Source organism: Myotis brandtii, unplaced genomic scaffold (assembly GCF_000412655.1).
Source record: "Myotis brandtii unplaced genomic scaffold, ASM41265v1 scaffold827, whole genome shotgun sequence".
Lineage (NCBI taxonomy): Eukaryota > Metazoa > Chordata > Mammalia > Chiroptera > Vespertilionidae > Myotis > Myotis brandtii.
Window position 1 is genome coordinate 1,086,620 of NW_005371360.1, and position 22,631 is coordinate 1,109,250.

Sequence of the window (22,631 nt, forward strand, 5' to 3'; positions counted from 1 at the left end):
AACGGGACTGAGCCGGGCAAAACTCACCATACACACACTAGCAGGTGGCAGCCCAGCATCCAGCAAAGGGTGTCTTTGCCCACATTTCCCCTCTGTCTAGCTTTCTATCATCCACCTATCCACCCATCCACCCACCCACCCTTCCATATTCCCATCCATCCATCCATCTTCTGGAGTCAGGCTTGCTTTTTTAAACCCAAACCTTGCTGCCAGCATCCAAGGAAAGAACACAACATCAACAGCAAGACCCAAGACCAAGTTCTCTGCCATCTTGTCGCTCCTGGATTTCTGGTGGCACTATCTCTAGTCCTCCAGGAGGCCAACCTGCTCATACTCGCCTGCTCCCTCCTGCTGCCTCCCAGGCTTGTCCCCAACCCTCTCAGCTCTTCCTGGCACTAGAACAGGAAGAGGTGACAAAGGGCACCAAGGTATTTGGTGTCTCCCCCACCCACCAACTCCAAAACAGGAGGAACCAAACAGACTCATAGGTCTGCTTTCCCATCTGACTTTATTTCACTTTTTTTTCCTATAAAATTCCTCCATAATTTCACAATTTAACAAAAAAAGTTTAAAATCCAGGACAGAAACAATCCTGTAACTTATTACAAACACAATTCTCCTTATTCCTTTTATCCAGGAGTTGGTCTCAGGCTGATAAGTGTCCTAGTTCCTAGTGAGACACAATCTTGGTAAAAACCCTTACGGGTAAGAAAGGTATTCGATACCTTTTGCTTTCAGGTGTTGGTTTACATTTTGTTCAGGAGACAGCAAAACACAGATTCGCACTGGGGGCAGGGGGCTTAACACTAAACACGCGGCAATCACAAAGTGCCTGCCCCTTCCTATGGAAGCGTCCCCAGAGCCCTTGTGGGCCCAGCTGCCAGGCAGCTGGGGGGTAAGTAGGGGAGCAGCTGGGAATGCTATGGTCAGAGCCCTGGCTGCCTGGCATGTCCATCAGGTGGTCACGGGCCAGCACTGGGCCCAGAGCAGCTCCAGAGGACAGCACTGGAGGCCTTCTGGCCAGAGGAGGTAACTGAGAAATGGGTCGGTGCTTCCGAAGGCCCCGGAAACAGCAGAAAGGGCCAGATGCTGCTGACACTGAGGGTGAGCCAGAGAGCCAGGCTCCAAAGCAGAGGGCTGCCTTGGCAGCCGTGTGAAGCCTGCAGCCCTTTCCAGCAGATCCTCATAGAGAAGGACTAGTGCCCTTGAGCTGAGGCTCCTGCCTGTGACCCCTGGCAGCCTCTGCACAGAGGGCCAGGGCGCTGCTGCCTTTCGAGCAGCCCACGTCAGCCAGTTCCTCCGTCCAATGTCTTGGAGTTTCCAGAGAAGAATGGCGCCCACGTTGGAGTATTGCTGGCCTGGCAGGAGAAGGGGATGGTGACAGCACGGGGCCTGCCACGCAGGCCTGCCCTCTTCTCAATGCCTCAAGGCAGTGGGGTCAGGAGAGAATCTGAGTGAACGGCGAGGAGTCACGATGGTTTCCTGTAAAGTTCTCGGGCTTCCCCGAGAGTTCTGGGGACCTCACCAGGAAGGCTGGAATTCATGGAAGCCTTGGAGGTGGGGATCACCCGGGAGTGTTCAAGGTCTGCCTGACAGACGGAATCGGAGCACAGACATGAGAATCAGGGGTCACAGGGAAGGGTCACCCACATCAGAACTCGGGAACCGGGGAGAGGGGCTGACAGTGGGCTGGAGAGAGGTGAGCCCGTCTCTGGACCCCGAGTCCTTTCCCCACATGTTGTTTAGGGCAAAAGTTGGGGGAACTGGAGGAGCCTTGAGTCAAGGTCTGGGAGAACAGAGGCTGAGCAAACAGGCTATCAGGAGCCCCACCCAAGGTGGGCTGACTCCACAAGGGCATTCTGACCCTGGAAGGTGGGCCAGAGGGAGGAGGAACCGGCCTGGACCTTGGAGAATCTCAGGCCTTCGAGGAATTGAGTCTCGGGACTCTGGACGAGTGTGAACGGCAGGTGTCGGAGGGCTAAGCCCAAACGGAGAGAGACAGGAGTGCCCGGGAGGGCCTGCCACCGGCGGGGCCCAGGCAAGAGGAGCTGGCTCTGAGTCCTCACGCTCCTTGAAAATACTCCACAAACTATCACGTCTTATTTGGCAAAAGCTCATTTTTTTCAAAGTTTGAAGACTCGATAACACAGAGGAGGAAGAGGATCCTATGGAAGAAAGGAGAGGCCGAGGCCCGGGGCACCGTTACAAGTGGTGGCCTGCAGCTGGCTGGAGCTGGGAGGTCTGCTCCTGGAGACGGCTGTCAGTCTGACTAGGCGCCTGAGGACCTACTGCTCCATCGTAGTGTTCACAGGCCCGGACTGTGCCTTTTGAGTCCCAGGAGGAGGACGAGGCGCCCTGGTACCACTGAGGGGGATCCTCCCTGCGCTTGGAGAAAGCCAGTGGGCACTCCGGCTTGGCCTCTAGTCCAATGACAAGACCAGTGGAGACATCTTAACCTAAAGTCCCACCTTACCCCCACCCCCCACGTGCACTGCTGCCACAGAAATGCACACCCGGAAACCGCTCTGGTACCTACAGTGCATACATACATACATAATAGAGAGACAACTATACAGCATGGAGTCCCAGCACAGTGAGAGCCAAGAGAGGGGCTGCATCCGGCTCACATGGAGGACGAGCCAAGGCCTGGCCTGGAGCAGCTGGACCCTCTGAGGTCCTGGGGTGCGGTGTGTCTGAACCGTTTGGAGAGGCCTGGCCAGTGATACCAGGCCCCACATCCCACCATGGAGCAGGGCTCCCACCGCCGGGCACATTTCTTCCCCTATACAGGAATGAGGCCCAGCGCTGCCTTCAACACAAGGGGAACCCAGGTGACGGCCCCTGAATATCAGGGAGCAGCAGCAGCGCCCGCCGGGCCCCCTCGGCCCCAGGGCTCCCGGTGAGCTGGTGGGGAGGGCAGGCCGGGAGCCAACGAGGAAAGTGCAGCTGGCCGTGAGGGCCGAGGACAGGGCGGTCACTAAGGCAGTGCTGCGGGCGAGTGAGTCGAGAGAGAGAAAGGCAGGCGGGGTCCGGATGTGGCCTCCCGGGACCCCGATGATAGGGGCCCGGCATCTGGCCCAGGGTCATGTGGCCACGGCCTCCAGGTAGCTCTGCAGCTTACGCACGGTGGTCTCATCCAGGGAGAAGAGGTCAAAGTCAAAGGTGGTGTTGGTGACATTGAAGTGGCCGGTCTCCTCGATGAGGTTCACAATCTGGAAGGAGGTGGCAAGGTGGCTTCAGGAGATAGGAAGTTGGGCTGGGGTGTCCCCCACCCTCCAGCAGACCCCCAAGGAAGAGGAGGAAGAGGAGGAGGAGAAGGAGGAGGCTCCTTGGGGATGCAGCCAGGGGTTCTAGCAGCCTGCAGGCCTTACAGGCATCCCCTGTCCCAGGGACTCATGTGTGATAACCTGTGTCCTCAGCAGAACCGAGGGCAGGGCGGGCTCCGTCCTAGTACCTGCTGCAGCACGTTGCGCTCCCGCAGGGCCATCAGCCTCCGGTGCAGCTCCACCAGTTCATCTGTGTAGGCCTGGGGGTGGCAGACAGGCACTCAGCAGGTGGCCTCAGCCCTTCCAACTGCCCAGCCCTGAGGAAGCCCATCACAGCTGGGGACCCGGGACAGAGGTTGGTCTGATGCTGCTGAGGCCAGCACCTCAGCACACTTGGGCTGACCCATCCAGTTGTGGAGCCCCGGGATTACCCCCACCCCACCCGAGCCCTCCACCTTGTCATAGGTGCCCCTCTTGAGGATCTTCTCAGACTTGCTGCAGGATTCAGGGCTCCTCCGGCCTGACGCCTGTAGGACAAACCCGGGTCTGTGCTCTCAGCTCTTACCCATGCCTCTTCCGCAGCCCCCCAAAGGCTCTCCCACCTCCCCAGGCCCACCTGCCCTCCTTCCTCTGGCCTCCAACTCTAAGGGAAGCCCATCATGGGGAGCAGACACACCTCTGGGACCTGGGGGTGAGCAAAGCCTCTCTCTGCCTGGGATCCGTGGACAACCCCAGGCCCAGGACCAATAATGGCCCGGCCCTCAGCCCTGCCTCTAGAACGTGATGGCAACCTGCCCACCAGTGCCCTCTGGACTCACCTTGCTGTTGGGAGGGGGTGGTTTCTTGGGGGCAGGGGGCTCTCGGCTGGGGAGGCAGGAGTCAGCACTGTTGTCACTGTCGCTATCACTGAAGCTCAACCTGAACAAGGAACACGATGCTCTGTCAGGCCTCCGCCACCCTGCTGCTGCAAGACCTGTGCCTGACTCAGACTCACCTGACAATGGGACACCCCTCCCTGTGGGCAAAGAGTGCTGCCCCTAAACCTCACTTGGCTCTAGGCAGCCACTACAGACTTAAAAAAGAATGTGCCGAAGCCACCTTCAAAGGGCAAAGAACCCAGAGCCACAGGTGTGCAGGCTAAGAGGCACGTCCCCATGATGCGTCTCCCAGGGCTGGCACCAGATGGGACACCCTGCAGCTGGAAGGATGGGCATGGTGCTGGGCTCTGCTCCTTCGCGTGTCCTCCTGCTACTCCTGCGGCCAGGGGGCAGCCTGCACATGCACCGAAGGGAACGCAGTTTCCACCTCAGCCTGAGCACTTTGGATGCCAGCCTTCCTCAGTGACATCGAGGTGTTCCCATCTGGGTGGAGCCCTTGGAGCCCTGAACACAATGTGTCTGGAGGTGGCTCAACTTCAAACCTCCTGGGAGGCAGGGCCCTGGGCGAGTCCTCAACCTCCGCCTCCATTTCCGCACCTGTAAAGTGAGGTCCCGGGAGGAGTGCACAGGGGAGGAGTGGACGCGCAGCGACAAATGGTCACCACTATCTTAGGAGGCAAGGGTGCAGTTAATAAAAGTGCAAACGCCCAGGCTGGCTAGAACTGGAAAGCCTCTCTTTAGAGTCATAATTCTCTCTCATGGTCTCAGTCTAGATAGCACAAGTTGGTTCAGTCCTTTCAGCTTTTTCCAGAATTTCTCACAGCACAGCGAGGGGCTGTAGAGGGAGCAAATTCCTCTCCAGCCCCGCCCCCTAGCTGGGAATGGCCTGCTCCTCTGGGGGCCTCCCTGGGGAGAGGCTCCCACTGGGATCCCAGTCCCTCACAGACATTGTGGGCTTGATCCAGCACAGAGGAGCCCGACAACTGCTCCTCCATATCTGCAGCACCGGAAGCCCTGCCTGCCACCTTCTACCTAAGACACCTCACTGTGAAAGCAATGCCAGGAACGCAGCACGGAGCCTGGGCTTCAGGGGCTCCTGTCTTATTCCTCCCAAGGTCAAGGCTGTCCATTTACTTGGGTACACTTCTCCCACTGTAAGCAGCAGGCCTCGGGGCCCCTGCTCCCCTGAGACCCAGACCTCTCTCTCCCCCACTTCCCAGTTGAATCACTCCAGTGGGGAAGGCAGGTGGTGACTCCTTGATGCCCAGGTGACACTACCACATCAGCCAGATCCAGGCTTGGCCCCACTGCCCTGGACATCCCCTCGTGTCCCCCTCTTCCCAGGGTCCACCAGGGGCAGCTGGAGGCCATGCAGACTGTGGGCCTCCCCAGGGAGCAGAACAGGATGGAATGGGACTTGGCTAGCTCCTCCCAACCAGCTGCAGCGCCAATGTGAGGTCTGTGTGGCCCCTTCCCTGAAAATAGATGTCTGGCTCCCTCGGCGTCCAGGGAAGCCCCACCCAGGCCTTCCATGTCTGCCCTGCAAAAGGACACTCAACGTGCTTCCACACAGTTGGTCCCTGCACCACTGCACCTGGTGTCCAGCAGGAGTCCACACCGAATGCTGTCAGCACCAAAGAGGCAGGAGCTGTGGCCGTTAATCCTGTCCTGGGAGGCAGGCAGTCTCCTTGGGCCCCTCCCCAGCTAAGTCGCCACAAAGCCTCCATAGCCACACTCTCAGGATGATGGGCTTAATCAGCTAGACCAGGGGTCCTCAAACTACGGCCCACGGGCCACATGCAAATACAAATATTGTATTTGTTCCCGTTTTGTTTTTACTTCAAAATAAGATATGTGCAGTGTGCATAGGAATTTGTTCATAGTTTTTTTTTAAACTATAGTCCGGCCCGCCAACGGTCTGAGGGACAGTGAACTGGCCCCCTGTTTAAAAAGTTTGAGGACCCCTGAGCTAGGCTGACACAGACTACCTGCAATCACCTGTTAGGCGTCCCTGTGCTGGTGGGTGTAGACCGGGTGACTGGCCTGGCTTAATGAGTTGCTGAGTCCTGGAGGAGGTGCTGAATCTGGGCCCGACTGGGCTCCTGACCCCTGAGTCTGCCCCTTCCTTGGGCCTGGAATCAAGGTTGGCATTTGCTCTGGGCAAGAGGCTGAGAATGCATAGCCATCCTTAAAGGGCGCGCTGTAAGGGTCTGGGAGTGTCCACAGGACATTTCTCAGAGTCTGTCCTCACCTATGCCACACACGTAGGGAAGGGGGAAAAGATCTCAAGACCCGAGAACAGAGGAACTAGCCCACCCCCCACTCCAACCCCAACTCCTGCTTCAGAGCAGGACTGGCCCTAGGGCTACTGGGCACAGCCTTTCCCCACTTTTCAAATGGTGCCTGGACTTCTCCCCCTCAACATCCCACCCCTTCCCGCCAGGTAGCCCACACCTTTCTATGACAGGAGGAAGGAAGCCACCTAAGATCCCTCCACTTTAGATAACAGGAGAGACTGTGTGAGCCCTAGGCAAGAGCACTGTCCAATAGGCTCTGATGCTTCCTCTGCATGCGCCCCAGGAATACTTCTGTCCTCGCCTCACCTCCTCACGGCCCCACAAGCCCAGTAGAGCTGCCAGGGTCCCCCACCTACCCCCCTACCCCCACTGGCCCGGGCACCTGGAATCCCTCCCTGCATTTGTCTTGCCGGCAGCCTCCTCGCCTGATGAAGAGTCATCCTCGTCGGACTCCTCAGATTGCAGGTCCTCCACCATGGAGCGCAGGGGTCCTGGGGAGGGTGGCAAGGAAGGGAGGAGAGATAAAGAAGAAGGGGTTTAGGGCTCTGCCTGGGTCCCTGCAGGGTCCCCTCCACTTCCAGGGCCACATGAGCTTATTGACACCACAATCCCCAAAATGCACCCGCACAAACCCACGTAGAAGTCCCTCTGGCCATGTGGGGCCTGCCACTCATCTCCAAGGACTGTTCCCAAGACTACCCTCTACCTAAAGGACCCTCTGGCTTCCCCATACGCCTACCTTCCTGTCCCTGCTCGCAGGCCTCTGGACCCTGGCCCGAGGCAGAACCACAAGGCCCTTCCATTGCCAAAGCCAAAGAGCACCCCTCTTCTGCTCCCAGTGCTGAGATCAGAGCCTCTGCCCGGAGCCGGGACCAGCCAGCCTTGCGGGGACCAGCCAGCCTTGCCGGGAGGGCAAGGCAGCCAGAGCCTGGGGCCACAGGATGCCTCACCAGCCTGTGCCCCTACTCAGGCCTGCCCAGTGCCTCAGCAACCCCCTCCGCTGTTCCCAGCCCACCGTCCTCCCCTTTCTCCAGAGCACCCGGTTCCAGTCCCCTACAGAGGCATCTTTGGTTTATATTCCTGTTACCAAGGCAACAGAGGGACACAAAGCCCTCAATTACCTTGGTCACATGATCCCACTTCAGCAGATTCCCCCTCCCTTCCCCATAGATAAGAACCCTTGGAGAGAGTGTGCACTTCCTGCACCCCATCCCCCAGGCCCCCTCAGAGACTGCACATCTACATTCCAGGTCAGAAATACCCGCCTCTCTCCCAATACACTCTCCTCCTCCAGCTTTCTGCAACCCAAGAAAAAGGACTCCAGGCTGTGTGGGGAGGAGACTGTCGGCCCAATCCACCAGAAGAAATGCTTCCGGTTTGCGGGTGAGTAGCAGGGTCGGCAGGGCTGGCGGATTCCATGCCCCGTCTCACACCTGTGTCCCGCAGGCTGGGAGTGGCCAGGCACCTGAGGAAGGCCCTCCCTGATCTGGGACAGCCAAGTGGGCTTTATGCCCTCTCCCCCCCACAAAAGCCTCTCCATTCCCAGGGGTCCTGCAGGGAAAGGGCAGAAATGCAGACTGCTGAGTGCCAGCCAGACCCACTGCAGGAGCAGAGCATTCCTGCCCTCATCCAGGAGCCGTCCTCTAATGGGACAGGGTGGAAGGGCTGGCAAAGGAACTGATGCCTGCCTCCCTCTGGGAGAGCTGGCGAGGAGGGTGTCTGGCTATGGATAGGGCCCAAATCAGAAAGGGGCTGCTCTCCACTGGCCCGCAAGCACCAGCACCTCATCAGCACATCGCCAAGCCCTCATCATACAGTGTGTCCTGAGGCTCAGGGGAAGGTCACCAGGAGTGATATATCCCACACCTAGCTGGCAGTCAGGTGAACTGTTTCTGCTTTTCTTTTTATACACTCCCTGAAGTTCTACAACCTACGAAATGTGGATATCTGGGAGCCCAGTCTGGGTAAGCAGTAGTATACTGAAGAAATGCCCAGGGTGTTCAGCTCAGGCCCTTGCCCTGCCCTCCATCCCTCACTTCCCTCATCCAAGCCTCCCCATCATCTCCACCTTCCCCCTCACTCTAGGCCCTCCTCATCACCCCCTCCCTGGGGGTAAGGCACCAATGGGTTTTTCTGACAGTGGCAGCAGCTGAAGCTCAGGCATGGAGTGAGCCCCCATAGAAGTTACGGGAAACTGCTTGTAAGTCCCTGTGATTGGATAACAAACCTAGAACCCCACCAGCCAGGTGGAGTCAGAGGCTGCCCCACAGCAGTAAGCCACAGAAACATCCTGTCTTTCCTTTGTATCACCCACCTTGACTGTGGTTCTGAGATGGCTCAAAATCCGAATCTGAACTGGAGTCAGAGCTGGAGCTGGAGTTGGATGGGCTCGACTGGGCGGACTTCACCCCAAAACGGGGGTGGGGTGGGACAGTGGGGAGAGAAGACAAGAATAACCTTTCAGTCCAAGGGAAAGGAGTGGACAAGAAATGTGCCCTGGCAGCAATGACACCCAGCTGAGTCTTTCCCCAGATACGCACTCAAAAGGTGACAAAGGTGCCAGGCTCAAGGCACACAGGAGGACCCCTGCACACACTCCTGAGAACATGGCTTCCTGAGTCTGTAGGCTCCCAGCCCCAGGACACCACCAGTTTGCATTTCAAATGCAATGGCCCATCTTTTCTCAATGAGGATCTTTAAATTTCTAGTAGTTCCAGGAGAAGCTCTCAACAAGTCACTGGTTTTCCCATGCACCTCAGCAGGAGGACAGGGAACTAAGCTGTCCATGAAAGGGGGTTGGGGGGGTGGGGAGCACATCTGTTTGTGGGTCCTGCCTTCCTCCTATGAGGGCAAGAACTGGCGATGGGCGCTGTGGCGCCACAGGGAACAGAGGAAAGATCTGGAACAGGAACGGTGAGTGCAGAGACCCAGCTTCTCATTCTGCCCCTTGTTTCCCCACAGCCAGTCCCGAGGCTGAGTGATGACAAAAAGCTGTCTGCTTGTCTCCCTGCCACGTGCTGCCATCACCCACCACGTGCCCTGAGGTAATGATGAATGTGCCACGTGACAAGCAGTAGGGGACAGGGTGGACTCAACCAGGTCATATCCCCCACTTCTTCCTGCAACCTTCCACCCTAGGCCCTAGGACACATGGGGTAAGATGACTGGGGACTGCACCTCCTTGGGTGTAAAGGAACTGGTCACTTCAGATCCCTTCAGGGAAGGGGCCTCTGGCCTTGCTGCATGGAGCGCTAAGCTAAAACAGGGGTCTTAGTTTCTGCCAACAGGCAGTTCTGAAGGTGCACATAACAGAGCAAGCCATGGGTCTATGGCAGAGACTCTGAAGGGCAGAAGGGCAAAGTTCACAGCTCCAAGAGTCTACCCTGGCCCAGAGCACCCCACACACCTGGGAGGCTGCCTCACCCCCAGCAAGCCTGCCCTCGGGCTGGGGCTTGTCTAACCCTCTTGCTTTGGGGAGGACCATCTGGAGGAATGGAACACCTTGAGCGCTGGGACCAGCCACCTCTGGGCACCTCCCCGTTTCAAGAGAAGGGACCAGGAAACAGGCAGAGGCACCTAACAGCATTTGCTTAGTCCTAGCATGTGTCATGTGAGAGGAGACCCTAGGAAAGGAGTCCCGGACCCCCAAGGGATCAGGAAAGTCCCTCCTGATGGTCTGGGGGCTGAGGGCTGAGGGCAGCTCCCAGGATGCAGAGGGGACCTAGGAAGGCACAAGTCTTTGCTCACTCAATAGACTCAGAGAGTTATCAGGCCACCTAGGGATAGAACACTGTCACCTGAAGAGTTAAGGGGCCTCTTCTTTAGAGTTTACCTCGGCCTAAACCACCTGCTCCAGGCATCTGCTGACAGCCCCCCCCCGCCCCCCGACACACACACACATGCCTTCACATCGGAGAATCCGAGATTACCATCAACCACTGCCCACTGTGACAGACCAGTGTGACACCCCCAAATCTCAGCAATGGGCCTGCGGACAAGTGGCCCTCTAGCATGCAGACCTGAGTTCTTATTCTGGTTCAGGGGTCCTGGTTCTGACCCTGGGTTTGTCACCAACTGGCCAAGGCCGCCCTGGCTTTAAGCCTCAGTTTCCCCCATCTGTAAAAGCTGCCTGGCAGCCCAGCCAGAGTGGCTCAGTGGGTAAGCATCAACCTATGAATGAGGAGGTCACGGTTTGATTCCTGGTCAGGGCACATGCCTGGGTTGTGGGCTTGATCCCTAGTGTGGGGCATGCAGGAGGCAGCCAATCAATGAATCTCTCATCATTGATGTTTCTATCTCTGAAATCATTAAAAAAATATATTTTCTTTAAAAGCTGCCTTGCGGCCCCACATGACGGCCAATGCCCATTGTGCCTCTGCCATCTGGGGCAGAGAATTTGGACAGACCCCCTGGGCAGAGGGCATGAGCAGCAGGTTCTGTAAGGCTGACACAAAAAGCAGGGCCAAGGCAGGAGTTGGACCCAGGTGGCGGCCACCCAGTGTGTAGGCTCAGGGCTGCAGGCTGGAGAAGTAGGAGCCATGAGAGGTGGCTCCAGCACCTGTGTGGGGTGGGGGGTGGCAAGCAAGTCCGCCGACCTCAGATGCATTGCCCCTTTTCCTTCCACACAAATCCAAGGGGCAGAAATAATTTCAGCCCAAAGGGCCTAGAGGTGTGCATCTGAAAGCCCACAAGGAGTCATGAGTGCTGCTGATGAGTGCCGCTGCTCAGCCACATGCCATGTCCAGCAGGGGACAGAGGGGCCAGCGGGCTCTCAGCACTCCTGGCCCCTAACTGAAAAGGACCATGCGGGCCAAAGAGACCACAGAGAAGCAGTTGGAGGAGCTGGGGGCTTGGCCCAGGGACTCAGACAAGGAGCCCCTCAACCCCCTCTTGGCTAAGCAGGAGGCAGCAACTCAGGTTCCCTGCAATGTCAGAGCTCTCCAGTGGTGGTGCCCCACCTGCCTCCAGGATGGGTAGCCTGGGATGGTCGGGAGAGGCTGGGAGACCCGGCTATGGAAGGCTGTCTCACTCCTCCACCATAGGTATCTGTGCCTCACCAAGATCCTAGGGTTGGGAAATGTCACTGAGTCACTGTCCCACAGCCTTAGAGAGCCCTGGGCACCCTGTTGGTGGCCCAGGTCTCATACCTGCATGGACCTTGAGTGGCTAAGGCTTGTCATTCAGAAGTCTCTCAGGGCTGGGATGCACTGCTCCAGCCAGGAGAGACCCCCCCAGGCCATAGATACCAGACATTCAGCCCACTCTCAGCAGCAGTGCTGGGGGAAGAAGGCTTCCCACACAGCGCCCCAGTGATCACAGCCACGCATCAGCATGGATACCTGGGACATCAGGGGCGGCCTCCATCTCTTACCCAATGAAAATACACCAGCCTTGGGTACAAAAAGGTCTCACCTGGAAGCATCTAGGATGGGAAAGAGGGAAAGGCACCTGCTCAGAGCTCCAGATGCTGAGCAGACAGATGACAGATGATAGACCAGGGTGCTGTTGAGCACCCAAAGAACCTGCAGCAGCGGAGCAGGATACTGAAATGGCCCTGAATGGCCAGGAGGCTTCTAAATAAGAGATGTTCCAAGTCCTGCCACCTTAGGCTCATTGTCTCCTGGCTGTGAGGAGCGCTGGGTGTGCAGCATGATTGGCCCCATGACCCTAAGCCAGTGGGTACAGTTACCCATGGACCAAATCGTCACCCCCAATGCTGTTGCCTCCAACGGAGTACCCCTGGAAGCCACATGCTCATGACATGGTGTTGCTGACACAAAACAGCTCTAGCTTTATCTCCGGAGCCACTTTCAAAGCCCCAGTGGAGCCCCAGCAGCAATGCTGCAGGCAGACTTCAGCCTCTGGGAGTGAATGGAGATCTGGAAACAGCACAGGTCACCAGGCATGGGGGCGGTGCCTCAGGTAAGGGGGTCACTCCTCATTTATCCACCCATTCATCCATTCGACCATAACCCAGGCACCTGTTCTCGGACCACCAGATGCCAAACACAGTCTCAGAGATGCTATTACCTCCCAAGGCCCCAGTGAGGTCTGGCCACCCAGTCAGCAGTCTGGTTATGTGCTCCTCTGGGATTCAAGGGGTCTCTCACAGCCATCTTCAGAGAACCACCTGGAAACACTGTTGCAGGAGCCCAGAGCCTCTCACAGCGAGAGGGGTACTGGCCCATGCTTAGAAGACAAGTCTTGCTGATTCAAGATCCCTGTGTCTATGCTGCATGAGCAGCAGCGGATGGGTGGTAGGGGTGGTGGGCCCTCAGACTCCACTGGCCATCTGGGAATGGAGCCAGCATTAAGCTTCCAGACCAACCATGTGGTGGCTGGGGAAAGGACAACAGTAAGACACAATCACCCACCCTGATCCCCAACTGGCCACCAAGACCCTGGGCCATGCAAGGGGCTCCCACGGTAAAGAGCTCGGAACCCAGGTACCAGACCATCATGTTCTACCAGAACCATCCTTCCTAAGCACCATTTCCACAGAGACCTCACAGTCAGGCTTTATCATCCTTGACAGAAGGGGAAACTGAGGCTTAGTGAGGTGCTCAGGTATGCCCAAAGCTACAAGGAGCAAGTGGGAGCTCTGGGGCTGAGATCCCAATCTCCTCATCTAACCTTTGGGCTAACAAGGCTTTCAATGGCAAAAAGCCAGAAAAGCTGATAAGGACAGGGGATTCAAAGAGCCAGAAAAGAGGATAAGGGATTGATGGGGAAAGGGGCACCCCACCTCTGTCTTGAAGGAGGCCTCGTCCTCCGAGTTGGACTCCTCCACCTCTGGGGGCTTTTTGATCTCCCGGGGCTCATTCTCAGCCTTGATCTTCTCCACTTTGGTGCTGCCCTTATCCTTGGCCGACTTTTTGTCCGAGAAGGAGGATGAGGTGCGGGGCGAAGTGCTAGGGGCGCTCCTGGACCCCTTGGAGCTGCTCTTCTTCTGCTTTTTGGCACTGGGCTTGGGTGAGTCAGTGGTAGCTGGCCGCTTGCTGGAAGACTTAGATGGTGGTGGTGGTGGGGGACCACCCTTGGGGGACAGGCTCTCCAGTTTGGTCTCCTTCAGGGCCATCTTAGGCTCCTTAAATGCAGCCTTGGGTGGCGGGGCCTTCTCCTCCTTGGGTGGCCGGCCCTCAACCAGCTTCCGTGAGGCGTCCTTGGCACTCCGGGCCTGCTCACGCTCTGGCTCCTTGGAGGGGCCTTTGCTCTCCGAGTCTTTGCGGGGCCGCTCCCGGTGCTCCTTGGCTGTCTTATGGGCCTTGCAGGCCTTGCCGCTCTCCCTGCTGGCGTCCTGAAATGTCGGGTGGGAAGGGAGAAAGACACAGTCAAACGGCATCTCAGGCCGCCCTGCTCCACTGCCCCTAACCCTTACAAAGTATAATCCACCTGGATTCAGACTCAACTAGAGAAAATCTTCCAAAAAGCAAAGAAGTAAGGCAGCAGGTGAGAATTTTAAATGGAGCTGTCCCTTTAAACTACTAGGAAGTGTCAGCAGGTCCCAGGCGACTGCAGGCTAAGACTCCCCTCTGAATTGAACTGACATTCCCTGAGGGATTCAAGAACAGCACAGTGAGTCAGGCAGAGAAAGACAGATACACAGACCCCCTCCAGCTCAGACACCTTGCAGCTCCCACTGGGGGCGCTAGCAGACAGGCCCCTTTCTATCCCTACCACTAAACCTCCTGCCTGGTCGCCCCAAACCAGCGCGACCTGCCAGGCATAATGGTTCTTTGATCCACAGTCAGCACTTATTGAGTGGCTGCTGGGTTCAGGGCGCTGTGCAGGACCAACAACTCCTGACAGAATTGAAACCACCTGGACAGCTTTTCTATAATGTATACAGTTCCTGGGAAACTCAGAGGGTTCAGGGTGGATCAGCCAGGTCATGGAACTCTGGCTAGGGACAGAGGCAGAAAGCAGCCCTGCTCCAGGCTGCTGGGAAAGCTGGGCCAGGGGACACCAACCCTGTGCGCCCACACTTCCTACCATGCCAGCGATGGTGCAGGGGCCTGGCTGACAGCAAGCACTCAATCATGGGGGCTGCAGCCACCCCACACACAGCTAGCGTACCCTTTGGGTAGAAGCCTTGCCTGACACCTTGTTTGCTTCCTGCCTGTCAAACCCCTTCAACACCCCACATCTGAACAGGTGCCCAGCTGCCAAGGGCTCTGCCCCCAACTCAGTCAGCAGGTGCACAGTTGGGCTCAGCGGCTCTCCAGATCAAAGCTCACCAGGAAATCAACAGCAGCCAGACCCTGAGGGTGGCATGCACCACCCGAGGCAGCCACACTTTACCAGCTCACCCTATGTGCTAAGAGGATGGGTGAGCCAGCTAAATGCCCAGCAGCAGGGCCTCTACTTCCTGCTCTCCCAGCCCACCTGACAGACTCTCACAATAAAGAGCTACAAGGACAGGCGGCACAGCCTTGACCACCTCAGATCTACTTGTTCACTGTCTTCTTGCAAATCCATAACCCACATCAGTGTCAAAGGTTCAGGGACAGCCTTGTGTGGCCATAGGCTCCTGCTGCCTCCCTGGAGAAACATCAGCCCCTGTGCCCTGGACCTGGCTCTTCTGTCTCCAGGGCAGTGGGAAGGGGTACTCATAACACAAGCCCCAGCTGACCATCTAAAGGGGCATCTCCCTTGGGGCTGGTGTGTGGAATGGGGTCAGTCCCTGGGGACTCCTCTCTCCAACAATCGACTCCCCTGAGGAGGGAAGCAAGAAGCAGACCTCATATGTGATTCCAGCCTCTTCTCAAAATATCTATACACACCCCAGGCTATAGGAGTCGGCCCCAGTCCGAACAGGCAGGGCAAAAGCACACCCAATAAACATCTGTCAAAGGCCTCAGCACAGTTCCCACAGGGTCCCCCAGACCTGGGGTCGGACAAGCCTCCACTGCCGCCCAGGGTCTGCCCAGCAAGTAGGGCCTTCCTAGCAGCGGCTCTTTACCTGGGGATCTGCACAGCAGGCTCCCTGAAACCACACGGAGTTCCGAGAGTAATGTGATCGTTCACAGTCACGTTCTCAAAGCCATCAATGAAGCAAAATGTCTAAGAACCAAGTTTTAGAGAAAGGTCATCCAGGCCAACTGTCTGATGTCAGACAGGGAGAAGCTACAGGTATGAAAATCCAGGGGTGCTGTGAGGTGGGGAATAAAAGGAATACCATCCTAAAAAGGAGCCTTCAGGAGCCCCACCCCTCTGCCCGGAGGCTCCAACTCCTGCCTTCCATGCTACCCTCTGAGGAGACATGAGGTGGGGACAGATCACCAGTGACCAATCTGCCTAGGGCTCCAAAAGCCAGACTCTCCAGCAGCCTCCAGGTTGGGGACCCTGACAATCAAGGCCCTGCATGACCAAGCCCTTCCCTCTCAGTCTCCTCTGCCTGGAGCATGAGACCTGGCAATCAGACTCTTTGGGTCTAGGCAGCAGAGAACCAATCTGGGTGGTACAGCCAGTACCCAAAGGGAGGTCCTCATCTGGAGGAAGAGGTTGGCACACAGGTTCTACCCTCCTAGAAGAGCAGGTGAGGCTAACGGCTCAGAAGGGAGGACAACAGGCAGAGGGGGCTTGCAGCAGAGAAGAATCTGCCTTGTGTTGCCTGAGAAACCCACAGAAGAGCCTCCTAAAATACACCACCCATGTGGCTGAAGAAAGTTTCTGGGACACGGAGGGGTGGAGACCAGGGACCCTGCCTACAGGCCTCTGAGCCTAGCAGATATGCCCATCTGGCCTGGGAACTCCTGGGGGTGGTCACAAGGACATTCCAGTGAGAGAAGACATGAGCAACTCCAACAGATGCAACTCCACTGGCCACCAGAGTGTCCTCACTACCTGCAGGGCATCTCTTCATGAGGTTTTGGTTGACTCACAAATGACACATACAGAAGAAATGACAATTTCTACCCTTCCTAGGTTGCATGGACTTCCACACAACTGAGTGGCTAAGAGAGAAACTGCCAAGATCTCTAGCAAGAAGTTCTCTTCCATTTGATGTCCATGAGGCTCAGGAAAGATGGGCCAGAAGGTTGGCATGGGGACGACCTTCAGACTGCGCTCCATACTTAAGGGCTTAAGTCGGATGAGGATTTCAGAGACTCACTGGCCTGGGGAAAGTGCCAGAAAGACTCTGTCTGGGTAATGTCGCTCTCCTCCAGCATTGCTGATGAATAAGGCTGTAATTTGGCCTGAGAGTTCAAGCTGTCCCATGTGGGATGCCCCAGGCCCACAACAGCCAACAGATGAGTGAAACAAGAAAAATGCAAAGTTGAGAAGTGGATAAACTTGTGGGGTCGGTGGCAGAAAGACAAGCAGCTGCCCTGAGAGCCAGATGATACCTGGCCTCCGGGACACGGAGCTGTGTAGGCGGCTGCGGGGGAACGGGACGAACACTCAGGAGTTTATGTGTACATCATGACACCACCAGAAGGGCTCTGGCAGCCACTCTGGGACGATTCAGAGAGTGGTCTCAGGAAGACAGAGTGCCACTCACCTGATGGGGCTGAGAGAGGATGATCAAGCGTTTCTTCTTAGGGAAAATCAGCTCGCTCACCCACATGATTCTACCTGGCTCTTCCCCCAAGTAAGCTTTCTCTGTGGGGGTTTGCCAAAGAAAGAAGCCAAACCTGGAACAGGCCCCGGAGAAAGCACCAGCCCTGATGGACGAAGTGTCCTGGCTGCACTCAGGAGACCTGAGAAGGTAGACAGTGGTAGCTGCAGTGGACACTCTGTCCATGGCTCCCAACCATGTGAGACTAGCTTGGGGTTCTGTCTGAGTGGTCCTAAGCCCACTGACTCTGAGGGAGGGGGGAGGACAGGGCAGGCTCTCTGGCCTCAAGAGGAACAGGGTGAAGAGCCTGTGATTACCAGGCTGTTCTATGCACCCCAGGAGGGGCCGACCCTTCTGACTAAGTGGCAGAGAGCAGCCACAGGGAGCACAGAGAGCTCCAAGAGAAAGATGCCAAGGGACCGAGCCCAGCTCTGCAGAGGGAGCACCCTGAGCCCAGGACCCTCTGCAGGGCCCCAGTGCTCCCATGTGACTGGGCCTTCCACCTCACTAACCTTGGAGCCGTGGGATGGTTTGGTCTTCTTGGGGTCAGAGAAGGCAGAGAGTGGAATTGTGGGTAACATGGGGTAGTCAGGACTGGGCCTGGACACCGTTTCTGCTCCTTCGGGCATTACCATCACCTAGTGATAAAGAAGAGACAGATGTTATCAATGAGCAAGGAGGCAAGCTGGAAATCCGATGGGTAAGAGGAAGTTGGCTTGCGGGAGTGCAGCTAGAGGTGTCCAAGCTTCCTTCTCGGGGAGGGAGCCAGGGAGAGCCTGAGCGTCATTTTCCCAAAGAGTCCACGGCATTTCCTCTGTGAAGGTCTGGCTGCTGAGTGCTCAGAGCGAAGCGGGCTCGTGGTGGAGAGCAAAGAGAAGCAGGGTCCCAGGATGGCTGGGTCCAGGTGCAGTTGGCACAGTCTCGGGGAGGAGGGCACCATGCTAAAAGACTGGCACCAAGACTGGCAATTTGTGTGAGAAGCACAAGGAGGCAGCTGTGGCCAAAGCGGCCTGCATGCTGCAGTTAAGAAAGACCAGAAGCATAAAGGTGAGAAGCCAGGCAGACACCCCTCTGGGAAGGCATGTGGCGGAGAAAGCAACTTCTGTGGGACGTGTGTGTCATGACTTCACCGGGTCCCGCATCTCCTGGGGGAGCCTCACTCCTCCACTCTCAGGTGAATAAAGTTGACTGAAACAGGGAGCGAGCAGCGAAGCCAAGGCAAGAGGAAATTGCACGGGGGCAGGCCCAGTTCTCTGCCAAAGCCACCTCGCTGGAGCCTGCAGGAGAGGGACATGAGCTCTGCCTTTGTTAACTACTAGGAGGAGGAAGGATCTGGGCTCCTGCCAAGAGGTGCTCCTAGCAACACCTGCCCAGGTCCAGTGAGGCTCCTGTGGCACCTGCTGAAGGGAGAGAAAACCCGAGGGCAAGTTCTCAAAATATAGACACTGGAAGTTCACACTACCACTCAGAGGGAGCCTTCCAGATGGCAACAAAACAGAACAAAAGAATAAAGATCATAGAAAGAAAGAAAAGAAAGAAAGAGAGAGAGAGAGAGAGAGAGAGAGAGAGAAGGAGGGAGGGAGGGAGGGAGAGAGGGAGAAAGGAAGAGAGGAAGAGAGAAAGAAAGAGAGAGAGAGAGAGAGGAAGGAAGGAAGGAAGGAAGGAAGAAAGAAAGAAAATTAATTTAGCTTTAATAACCTTGAGCACCTAGGATTCTTGACAAGCTCAACCTTTCATCTGAGGAGGCTGATGTAATGCCCAGTCATGGTCATGGGGACACCGGGTTGAAAGGAGGGCAGCAGAGCCTTTCGTGCCACTCCAGCCCCCACCCCTGACTCTGAGGCAGTGAGGCCCGAGGCCGAGTTGCTCATCAGAGCCCGTCTCACTATAATACAGCGCCCAGAACCTGCCTGACCCTGGCCAGCATGGCTGAGGATCACCAGGTCTTGGGAAATAACCACACTCTAAGGCCAGCAAGGACAATGCACAAGGTTAGAGAAGCGACAGCCTAACCCAGAGAACAGACAGGTCCCCTCAGAGGTCTGAGTCCATTCCCTTGAAGACGGTGCTTTTTTCCTTTGTTTTCATTTCTCTTCTCTCCTTCACAGGAATATCCTATCCTGATGCTATGTCAAGACAATGTAGTGAAGGCCTTGCATCTTTCTCTCCTTCTTTAACAATCTTTCAGAAAAAAAAAGTTAAGTGAATAAATAAATCTACTTCCACCTGCAGGACAGGGCTTCATGAGGACGCATCTCACTCGATGGAAATACAGGCCCTCGCAGCTGATGGGGCAAAGGATGAGATACGATGCTGAGGGGACAAGCAGGGCTGGCCTCTGACCATCTAGAAAAGTGGTCAAGCCACTCTGGTCACCACTGAGGAAGTATGTGAACCTCATGTGAGGAATTACAGAACTCATGTGCCCCCGGAGGGGCAATATAGAAAGCAGTTTTCATCAACTTACAGATCGCATGGTCCTCCAGTTCTTCTAGCAAATGTCAACACAGATGGGTCTGTGGTCATTTGCCACCAGATGGTAAATGCCAGCCCCACTGGGAACTCTCAGAGGTCCAGACTGGCTACACAAGGGCCACAACTCAGGTCTCGGGAGCAACTGTCCCATAAAGCTCCCAGGCTGCTCCTAAGACCCGAGAACACTGTTCTGCTATCAGCCCAGAGCAAGCCCCAAAGGGCAAGAAAGAAAGTTCCTAACCAGACAACCAGCTCTCTGGGCAGCCCTCACCAAGGATGAAAAGTACCCCCAGAGACCACCACACCTGCACCCAAGGGCCTCCTCTCCCTTCCTCTCTCCTGGGCTGGCCCTTCCCAAACTGCAAGGCGGACCTGCCATCCCAACCTCTCTCCCTCAATGCCTCATGCCTCCTCTTCCTCCTCCCCTGCCCCTCCCGTTTTATAGGGTTAGATGATGCATAGTAAGCCTTCATCTTTTCAGAGCAAAGAAAACCTGATGCAGGGGGACGGTCCCTTGGTCCTGGAGCTCTAAGAGGCCCATGGAATGCTGACTGTCTGAGTGTCTGTCTCCCTGAGATGTGACTTTAGAACCTTTGCGTAACACCTCAGGGAAATACTTTGGAAAATAAGGTAGAGAGGCAGAGCTGAAGAGGATGCTGAACCTGGAAACTCCTCCCCACTTCCTTGGTTCTTTTAGAACTCCCAGGCAAACTTCCAGACAAGTGTCTGTGTCAATAGATTCCAATGCCCCCTGTTCTGTTACTAAACTCCATTAGCAATCACATGCTAGGTCCAAATCCCAGACTAATCTTTTGTTAGGAACGTGGAAGAAGTTACTCAAATTTTCTGCAATAAATAAATAACCCCTTTCATTTTTTTAAATAAAAGACAACAACTAAATTAAATGAAGAGAAAAGGACTTCTCCCTAGGCCCAAAGAAATTCAGCCCAAACTCCTTGTATTCACTGGGGAGGTGGGCCTGCCACACACACACATACACACATTCTCTCATGACCTGGACCTGAATCCTCCACTGCAGGCACCGCTGGCAGCAAGGCAAATGTTCACTAACAGGTGGCTTTGGGATATCCTGTGTCCTCAGCCTGCCACCTCCCTCGGCACACACAGTCCAGCCTGCAGCCAAGCGTCTTGCCTCCTCCACAGCCAATCATCCATCAGTACCAAGCACCCCACCCCCATTCTCCAAGAGCTGACACATGCTCCTGGCACTCTGCCATCATACCAAGATCGCTGGCCACACGATTCACTCGAGACCTAGGTTCTGAGAGCTGACACCTTCATCTGGCCTCACAAGGACAGAACTGCCAGGTGGCATGCATCACCAAGGACCCTGCAGAGAGCCACTGCTATTTCCCCAGGTGATGGGGCTCCAGCACAGCCTTGCCAATCCGGTTAAAAGTTGGCTCCAGCGCCTCGACACACTGACAGGCTGGTCTCACACCCATTCCTTCCCCCACCCTCCCCCTACTTTATGGAAGAAGATGCTAATTAACCACAGCCAACCAGGAAGCTACAGGGATAACTAGCAACTAGTTATTCCCAGCTGACAACATCCCAGCACAGACTCGGGATACCTGGGTCCTATCCAGTGCTGCCAGGTGCTACCTGTGCAACCTGCCCCTCTGAGTATCAGGTGCCCAGCCATAGGCTGAAGAGACATGCCTGAGAGATCCCAAGGTGCCCCCAGCACCAAGTTCCCAGTTCAGGGAGCAGAGATGGATCCATGACAGAGAAGATGCATCCGTTCGAGCAGGGGCAGGGCCCACCTGCTCCGGCACACTCACCCCGCCAGCCATCAGGAGCTTGTACCGGAACTCAACGGTGGGGTTGTTGAAGGTAAGCTTCTCACAGCGCAGGTGGTTTACAGGCGGGTTGCCCTCCAGGTTCAGGAACAGGTCATAGGTGAAACAAACCTTCCGTGGCTCCTCCTTAAATAAAGAAAACAAGGAAGTATGTTTCAGATGATGGACGAGACACAGCTACAGGACAGAGGTGAACGCCTGCTCCCCAGTGCCAGCCTGCCTATCTTTTTTCTTTGCTTGGCCTCCACATCTCTCTGTGTGCCTACTTCTCATCTACCCAGTTACCCAAAATGAACTAACTCATCTTTGCAGAGGACCCAGCAAAGCAGTCTTCACAACAGAAGCAGAAATCATTAAGAATGATGCTTTTGGAGGGTTAATGGAAATATTCTTGCTGATGTCTTGTACAGCCCCTATGCACACACTACCCCTTGAGCCCTCTCAGTACTGGCCAACAAATGGAGAAACCAAGGCTCAGAGACATACAGCTGTTAAGTGACAGTGCTGAGACCTGATCGCAGGCTCTGAGGTCCATGATTCTACTACCCCACCCCTTACCCAGAAGGCAAATTTCTCCAAAGATATATAAATTGCCAATAAGCACCTAAAAAGATGTTCAAAGTCACTAATCATTAGGAAATTGCAAATCAAAATCAGACCACTGGGATGGCAATTGTTAAAAACAACAACAACCAGAAAATAAATGTTGGTGAGGAAAAACCGGATCCCTGTGCATTGCTAGTGAGGATGGAAAATGGTGCCATCACTTTGGAAAACTATCTGGGAAAATGTTAAAATAGAATACCTATTAGATGACCCATATATCTCTCCTAGGTATATACCTATGATAAATGAAAACCTATATCCACACAAAAACTTGACATCTATGTCCATAGCAGCATGATTCACAACAGCCCAAACTGGAAACAACCCAGTGTTCGTCCACTGATGGATTAATGGATAAATACAAAGTGGTCCATCCAGACAATGGAATATTACTCAGCCATAAAAAGGAGTAAAGCTCTGACACTTGCTACAATGTGGATGAACCATGAAAACATGATACTCAGTGAGAGAATCCAGACACACAAGGCCACACAGTGTGATTCCATTTATATGAAATGTCCAGAACAGGCAAATCCAGAGACCGGGAGTGGATTTGTGGGTAGATTCCTTCCCAAATCAAAAATACTGTAATGTGCAGGGGGAAAGTCTCAGCACCTCTTTTCTTCCTGCCAACCTTGTGAGGCAATGCCTGGCGGTGTGGTGTCAACCACGGGAGGACTGCAGAGAAAGCCAGGAGAGTCTCAGGTAGACAGCCTTGACACCAC

General features: G+C 55.5%; 1 protein-coding gene across 5 annotated transcripts in view; it reads right to left on the bottom strand.

Moving 5' to 3' along the window:
• Positions 1 to 2,099: 2,099 nt before the first annotated feature.
• Positions 2,100 to 22,631, bottom strand: part of MLLT1 (myeloid/lymphoid or mixed-lineage leukemia; translocated to, 1) — an 80,122-nt gene continuing 59,590 nt past the window's right edge. For 3 of the 5 annotated variants that reach the window (XM_014531911.1, XM_014531915.1, XM_014531914.1), the window contains 9 exons: positions 21,283 to 21,426; positions 17,515 to 17,640; positions 13,187 to 13,738; positions 8,756 to 8,843; positions 6,824 to 6,932; positions 4,085 to 4,184; positions 3,722 to 3,793; positions 3,455 to 3,526; positions 2,100 to 3,212 (listed from right to left, as the gene is read on the bottom strand). In XM_014531911.1, coding sequence (XP_014387397.1) covers positions 3,084 to 3,212; positions 3,455 to 3,526; positions 3,722 to 3,793; positions 4,085 to 4,184; positions 6,824 to 6,932; positions 8,756 to 8,843; positions 13,187 to 13,738; positions 17,515 to 17,640; positions 21,283 to 21,426 — 1,392 coding nt within the window. In that variant the 3' untranslated portion in view covers positions 2,100 to 3,083. Of the gene's footprint in view, positions 3,213 to 3,407; positions 3,527 to 3,721; positions 3,794 to 4,084; positions 4,185 to 6,823; positions 6,933 to 8,755; positions 8,844 to 13,186; positions 13,739 to 17,514; positions 17,641 to 21,282; positions 21,427 to 22,631 lie in introns of all 5 variants that reach the window. The other 2 variants (XM_014531912.1, XM_014531913.1) reach the window with 2 other exon arrangements.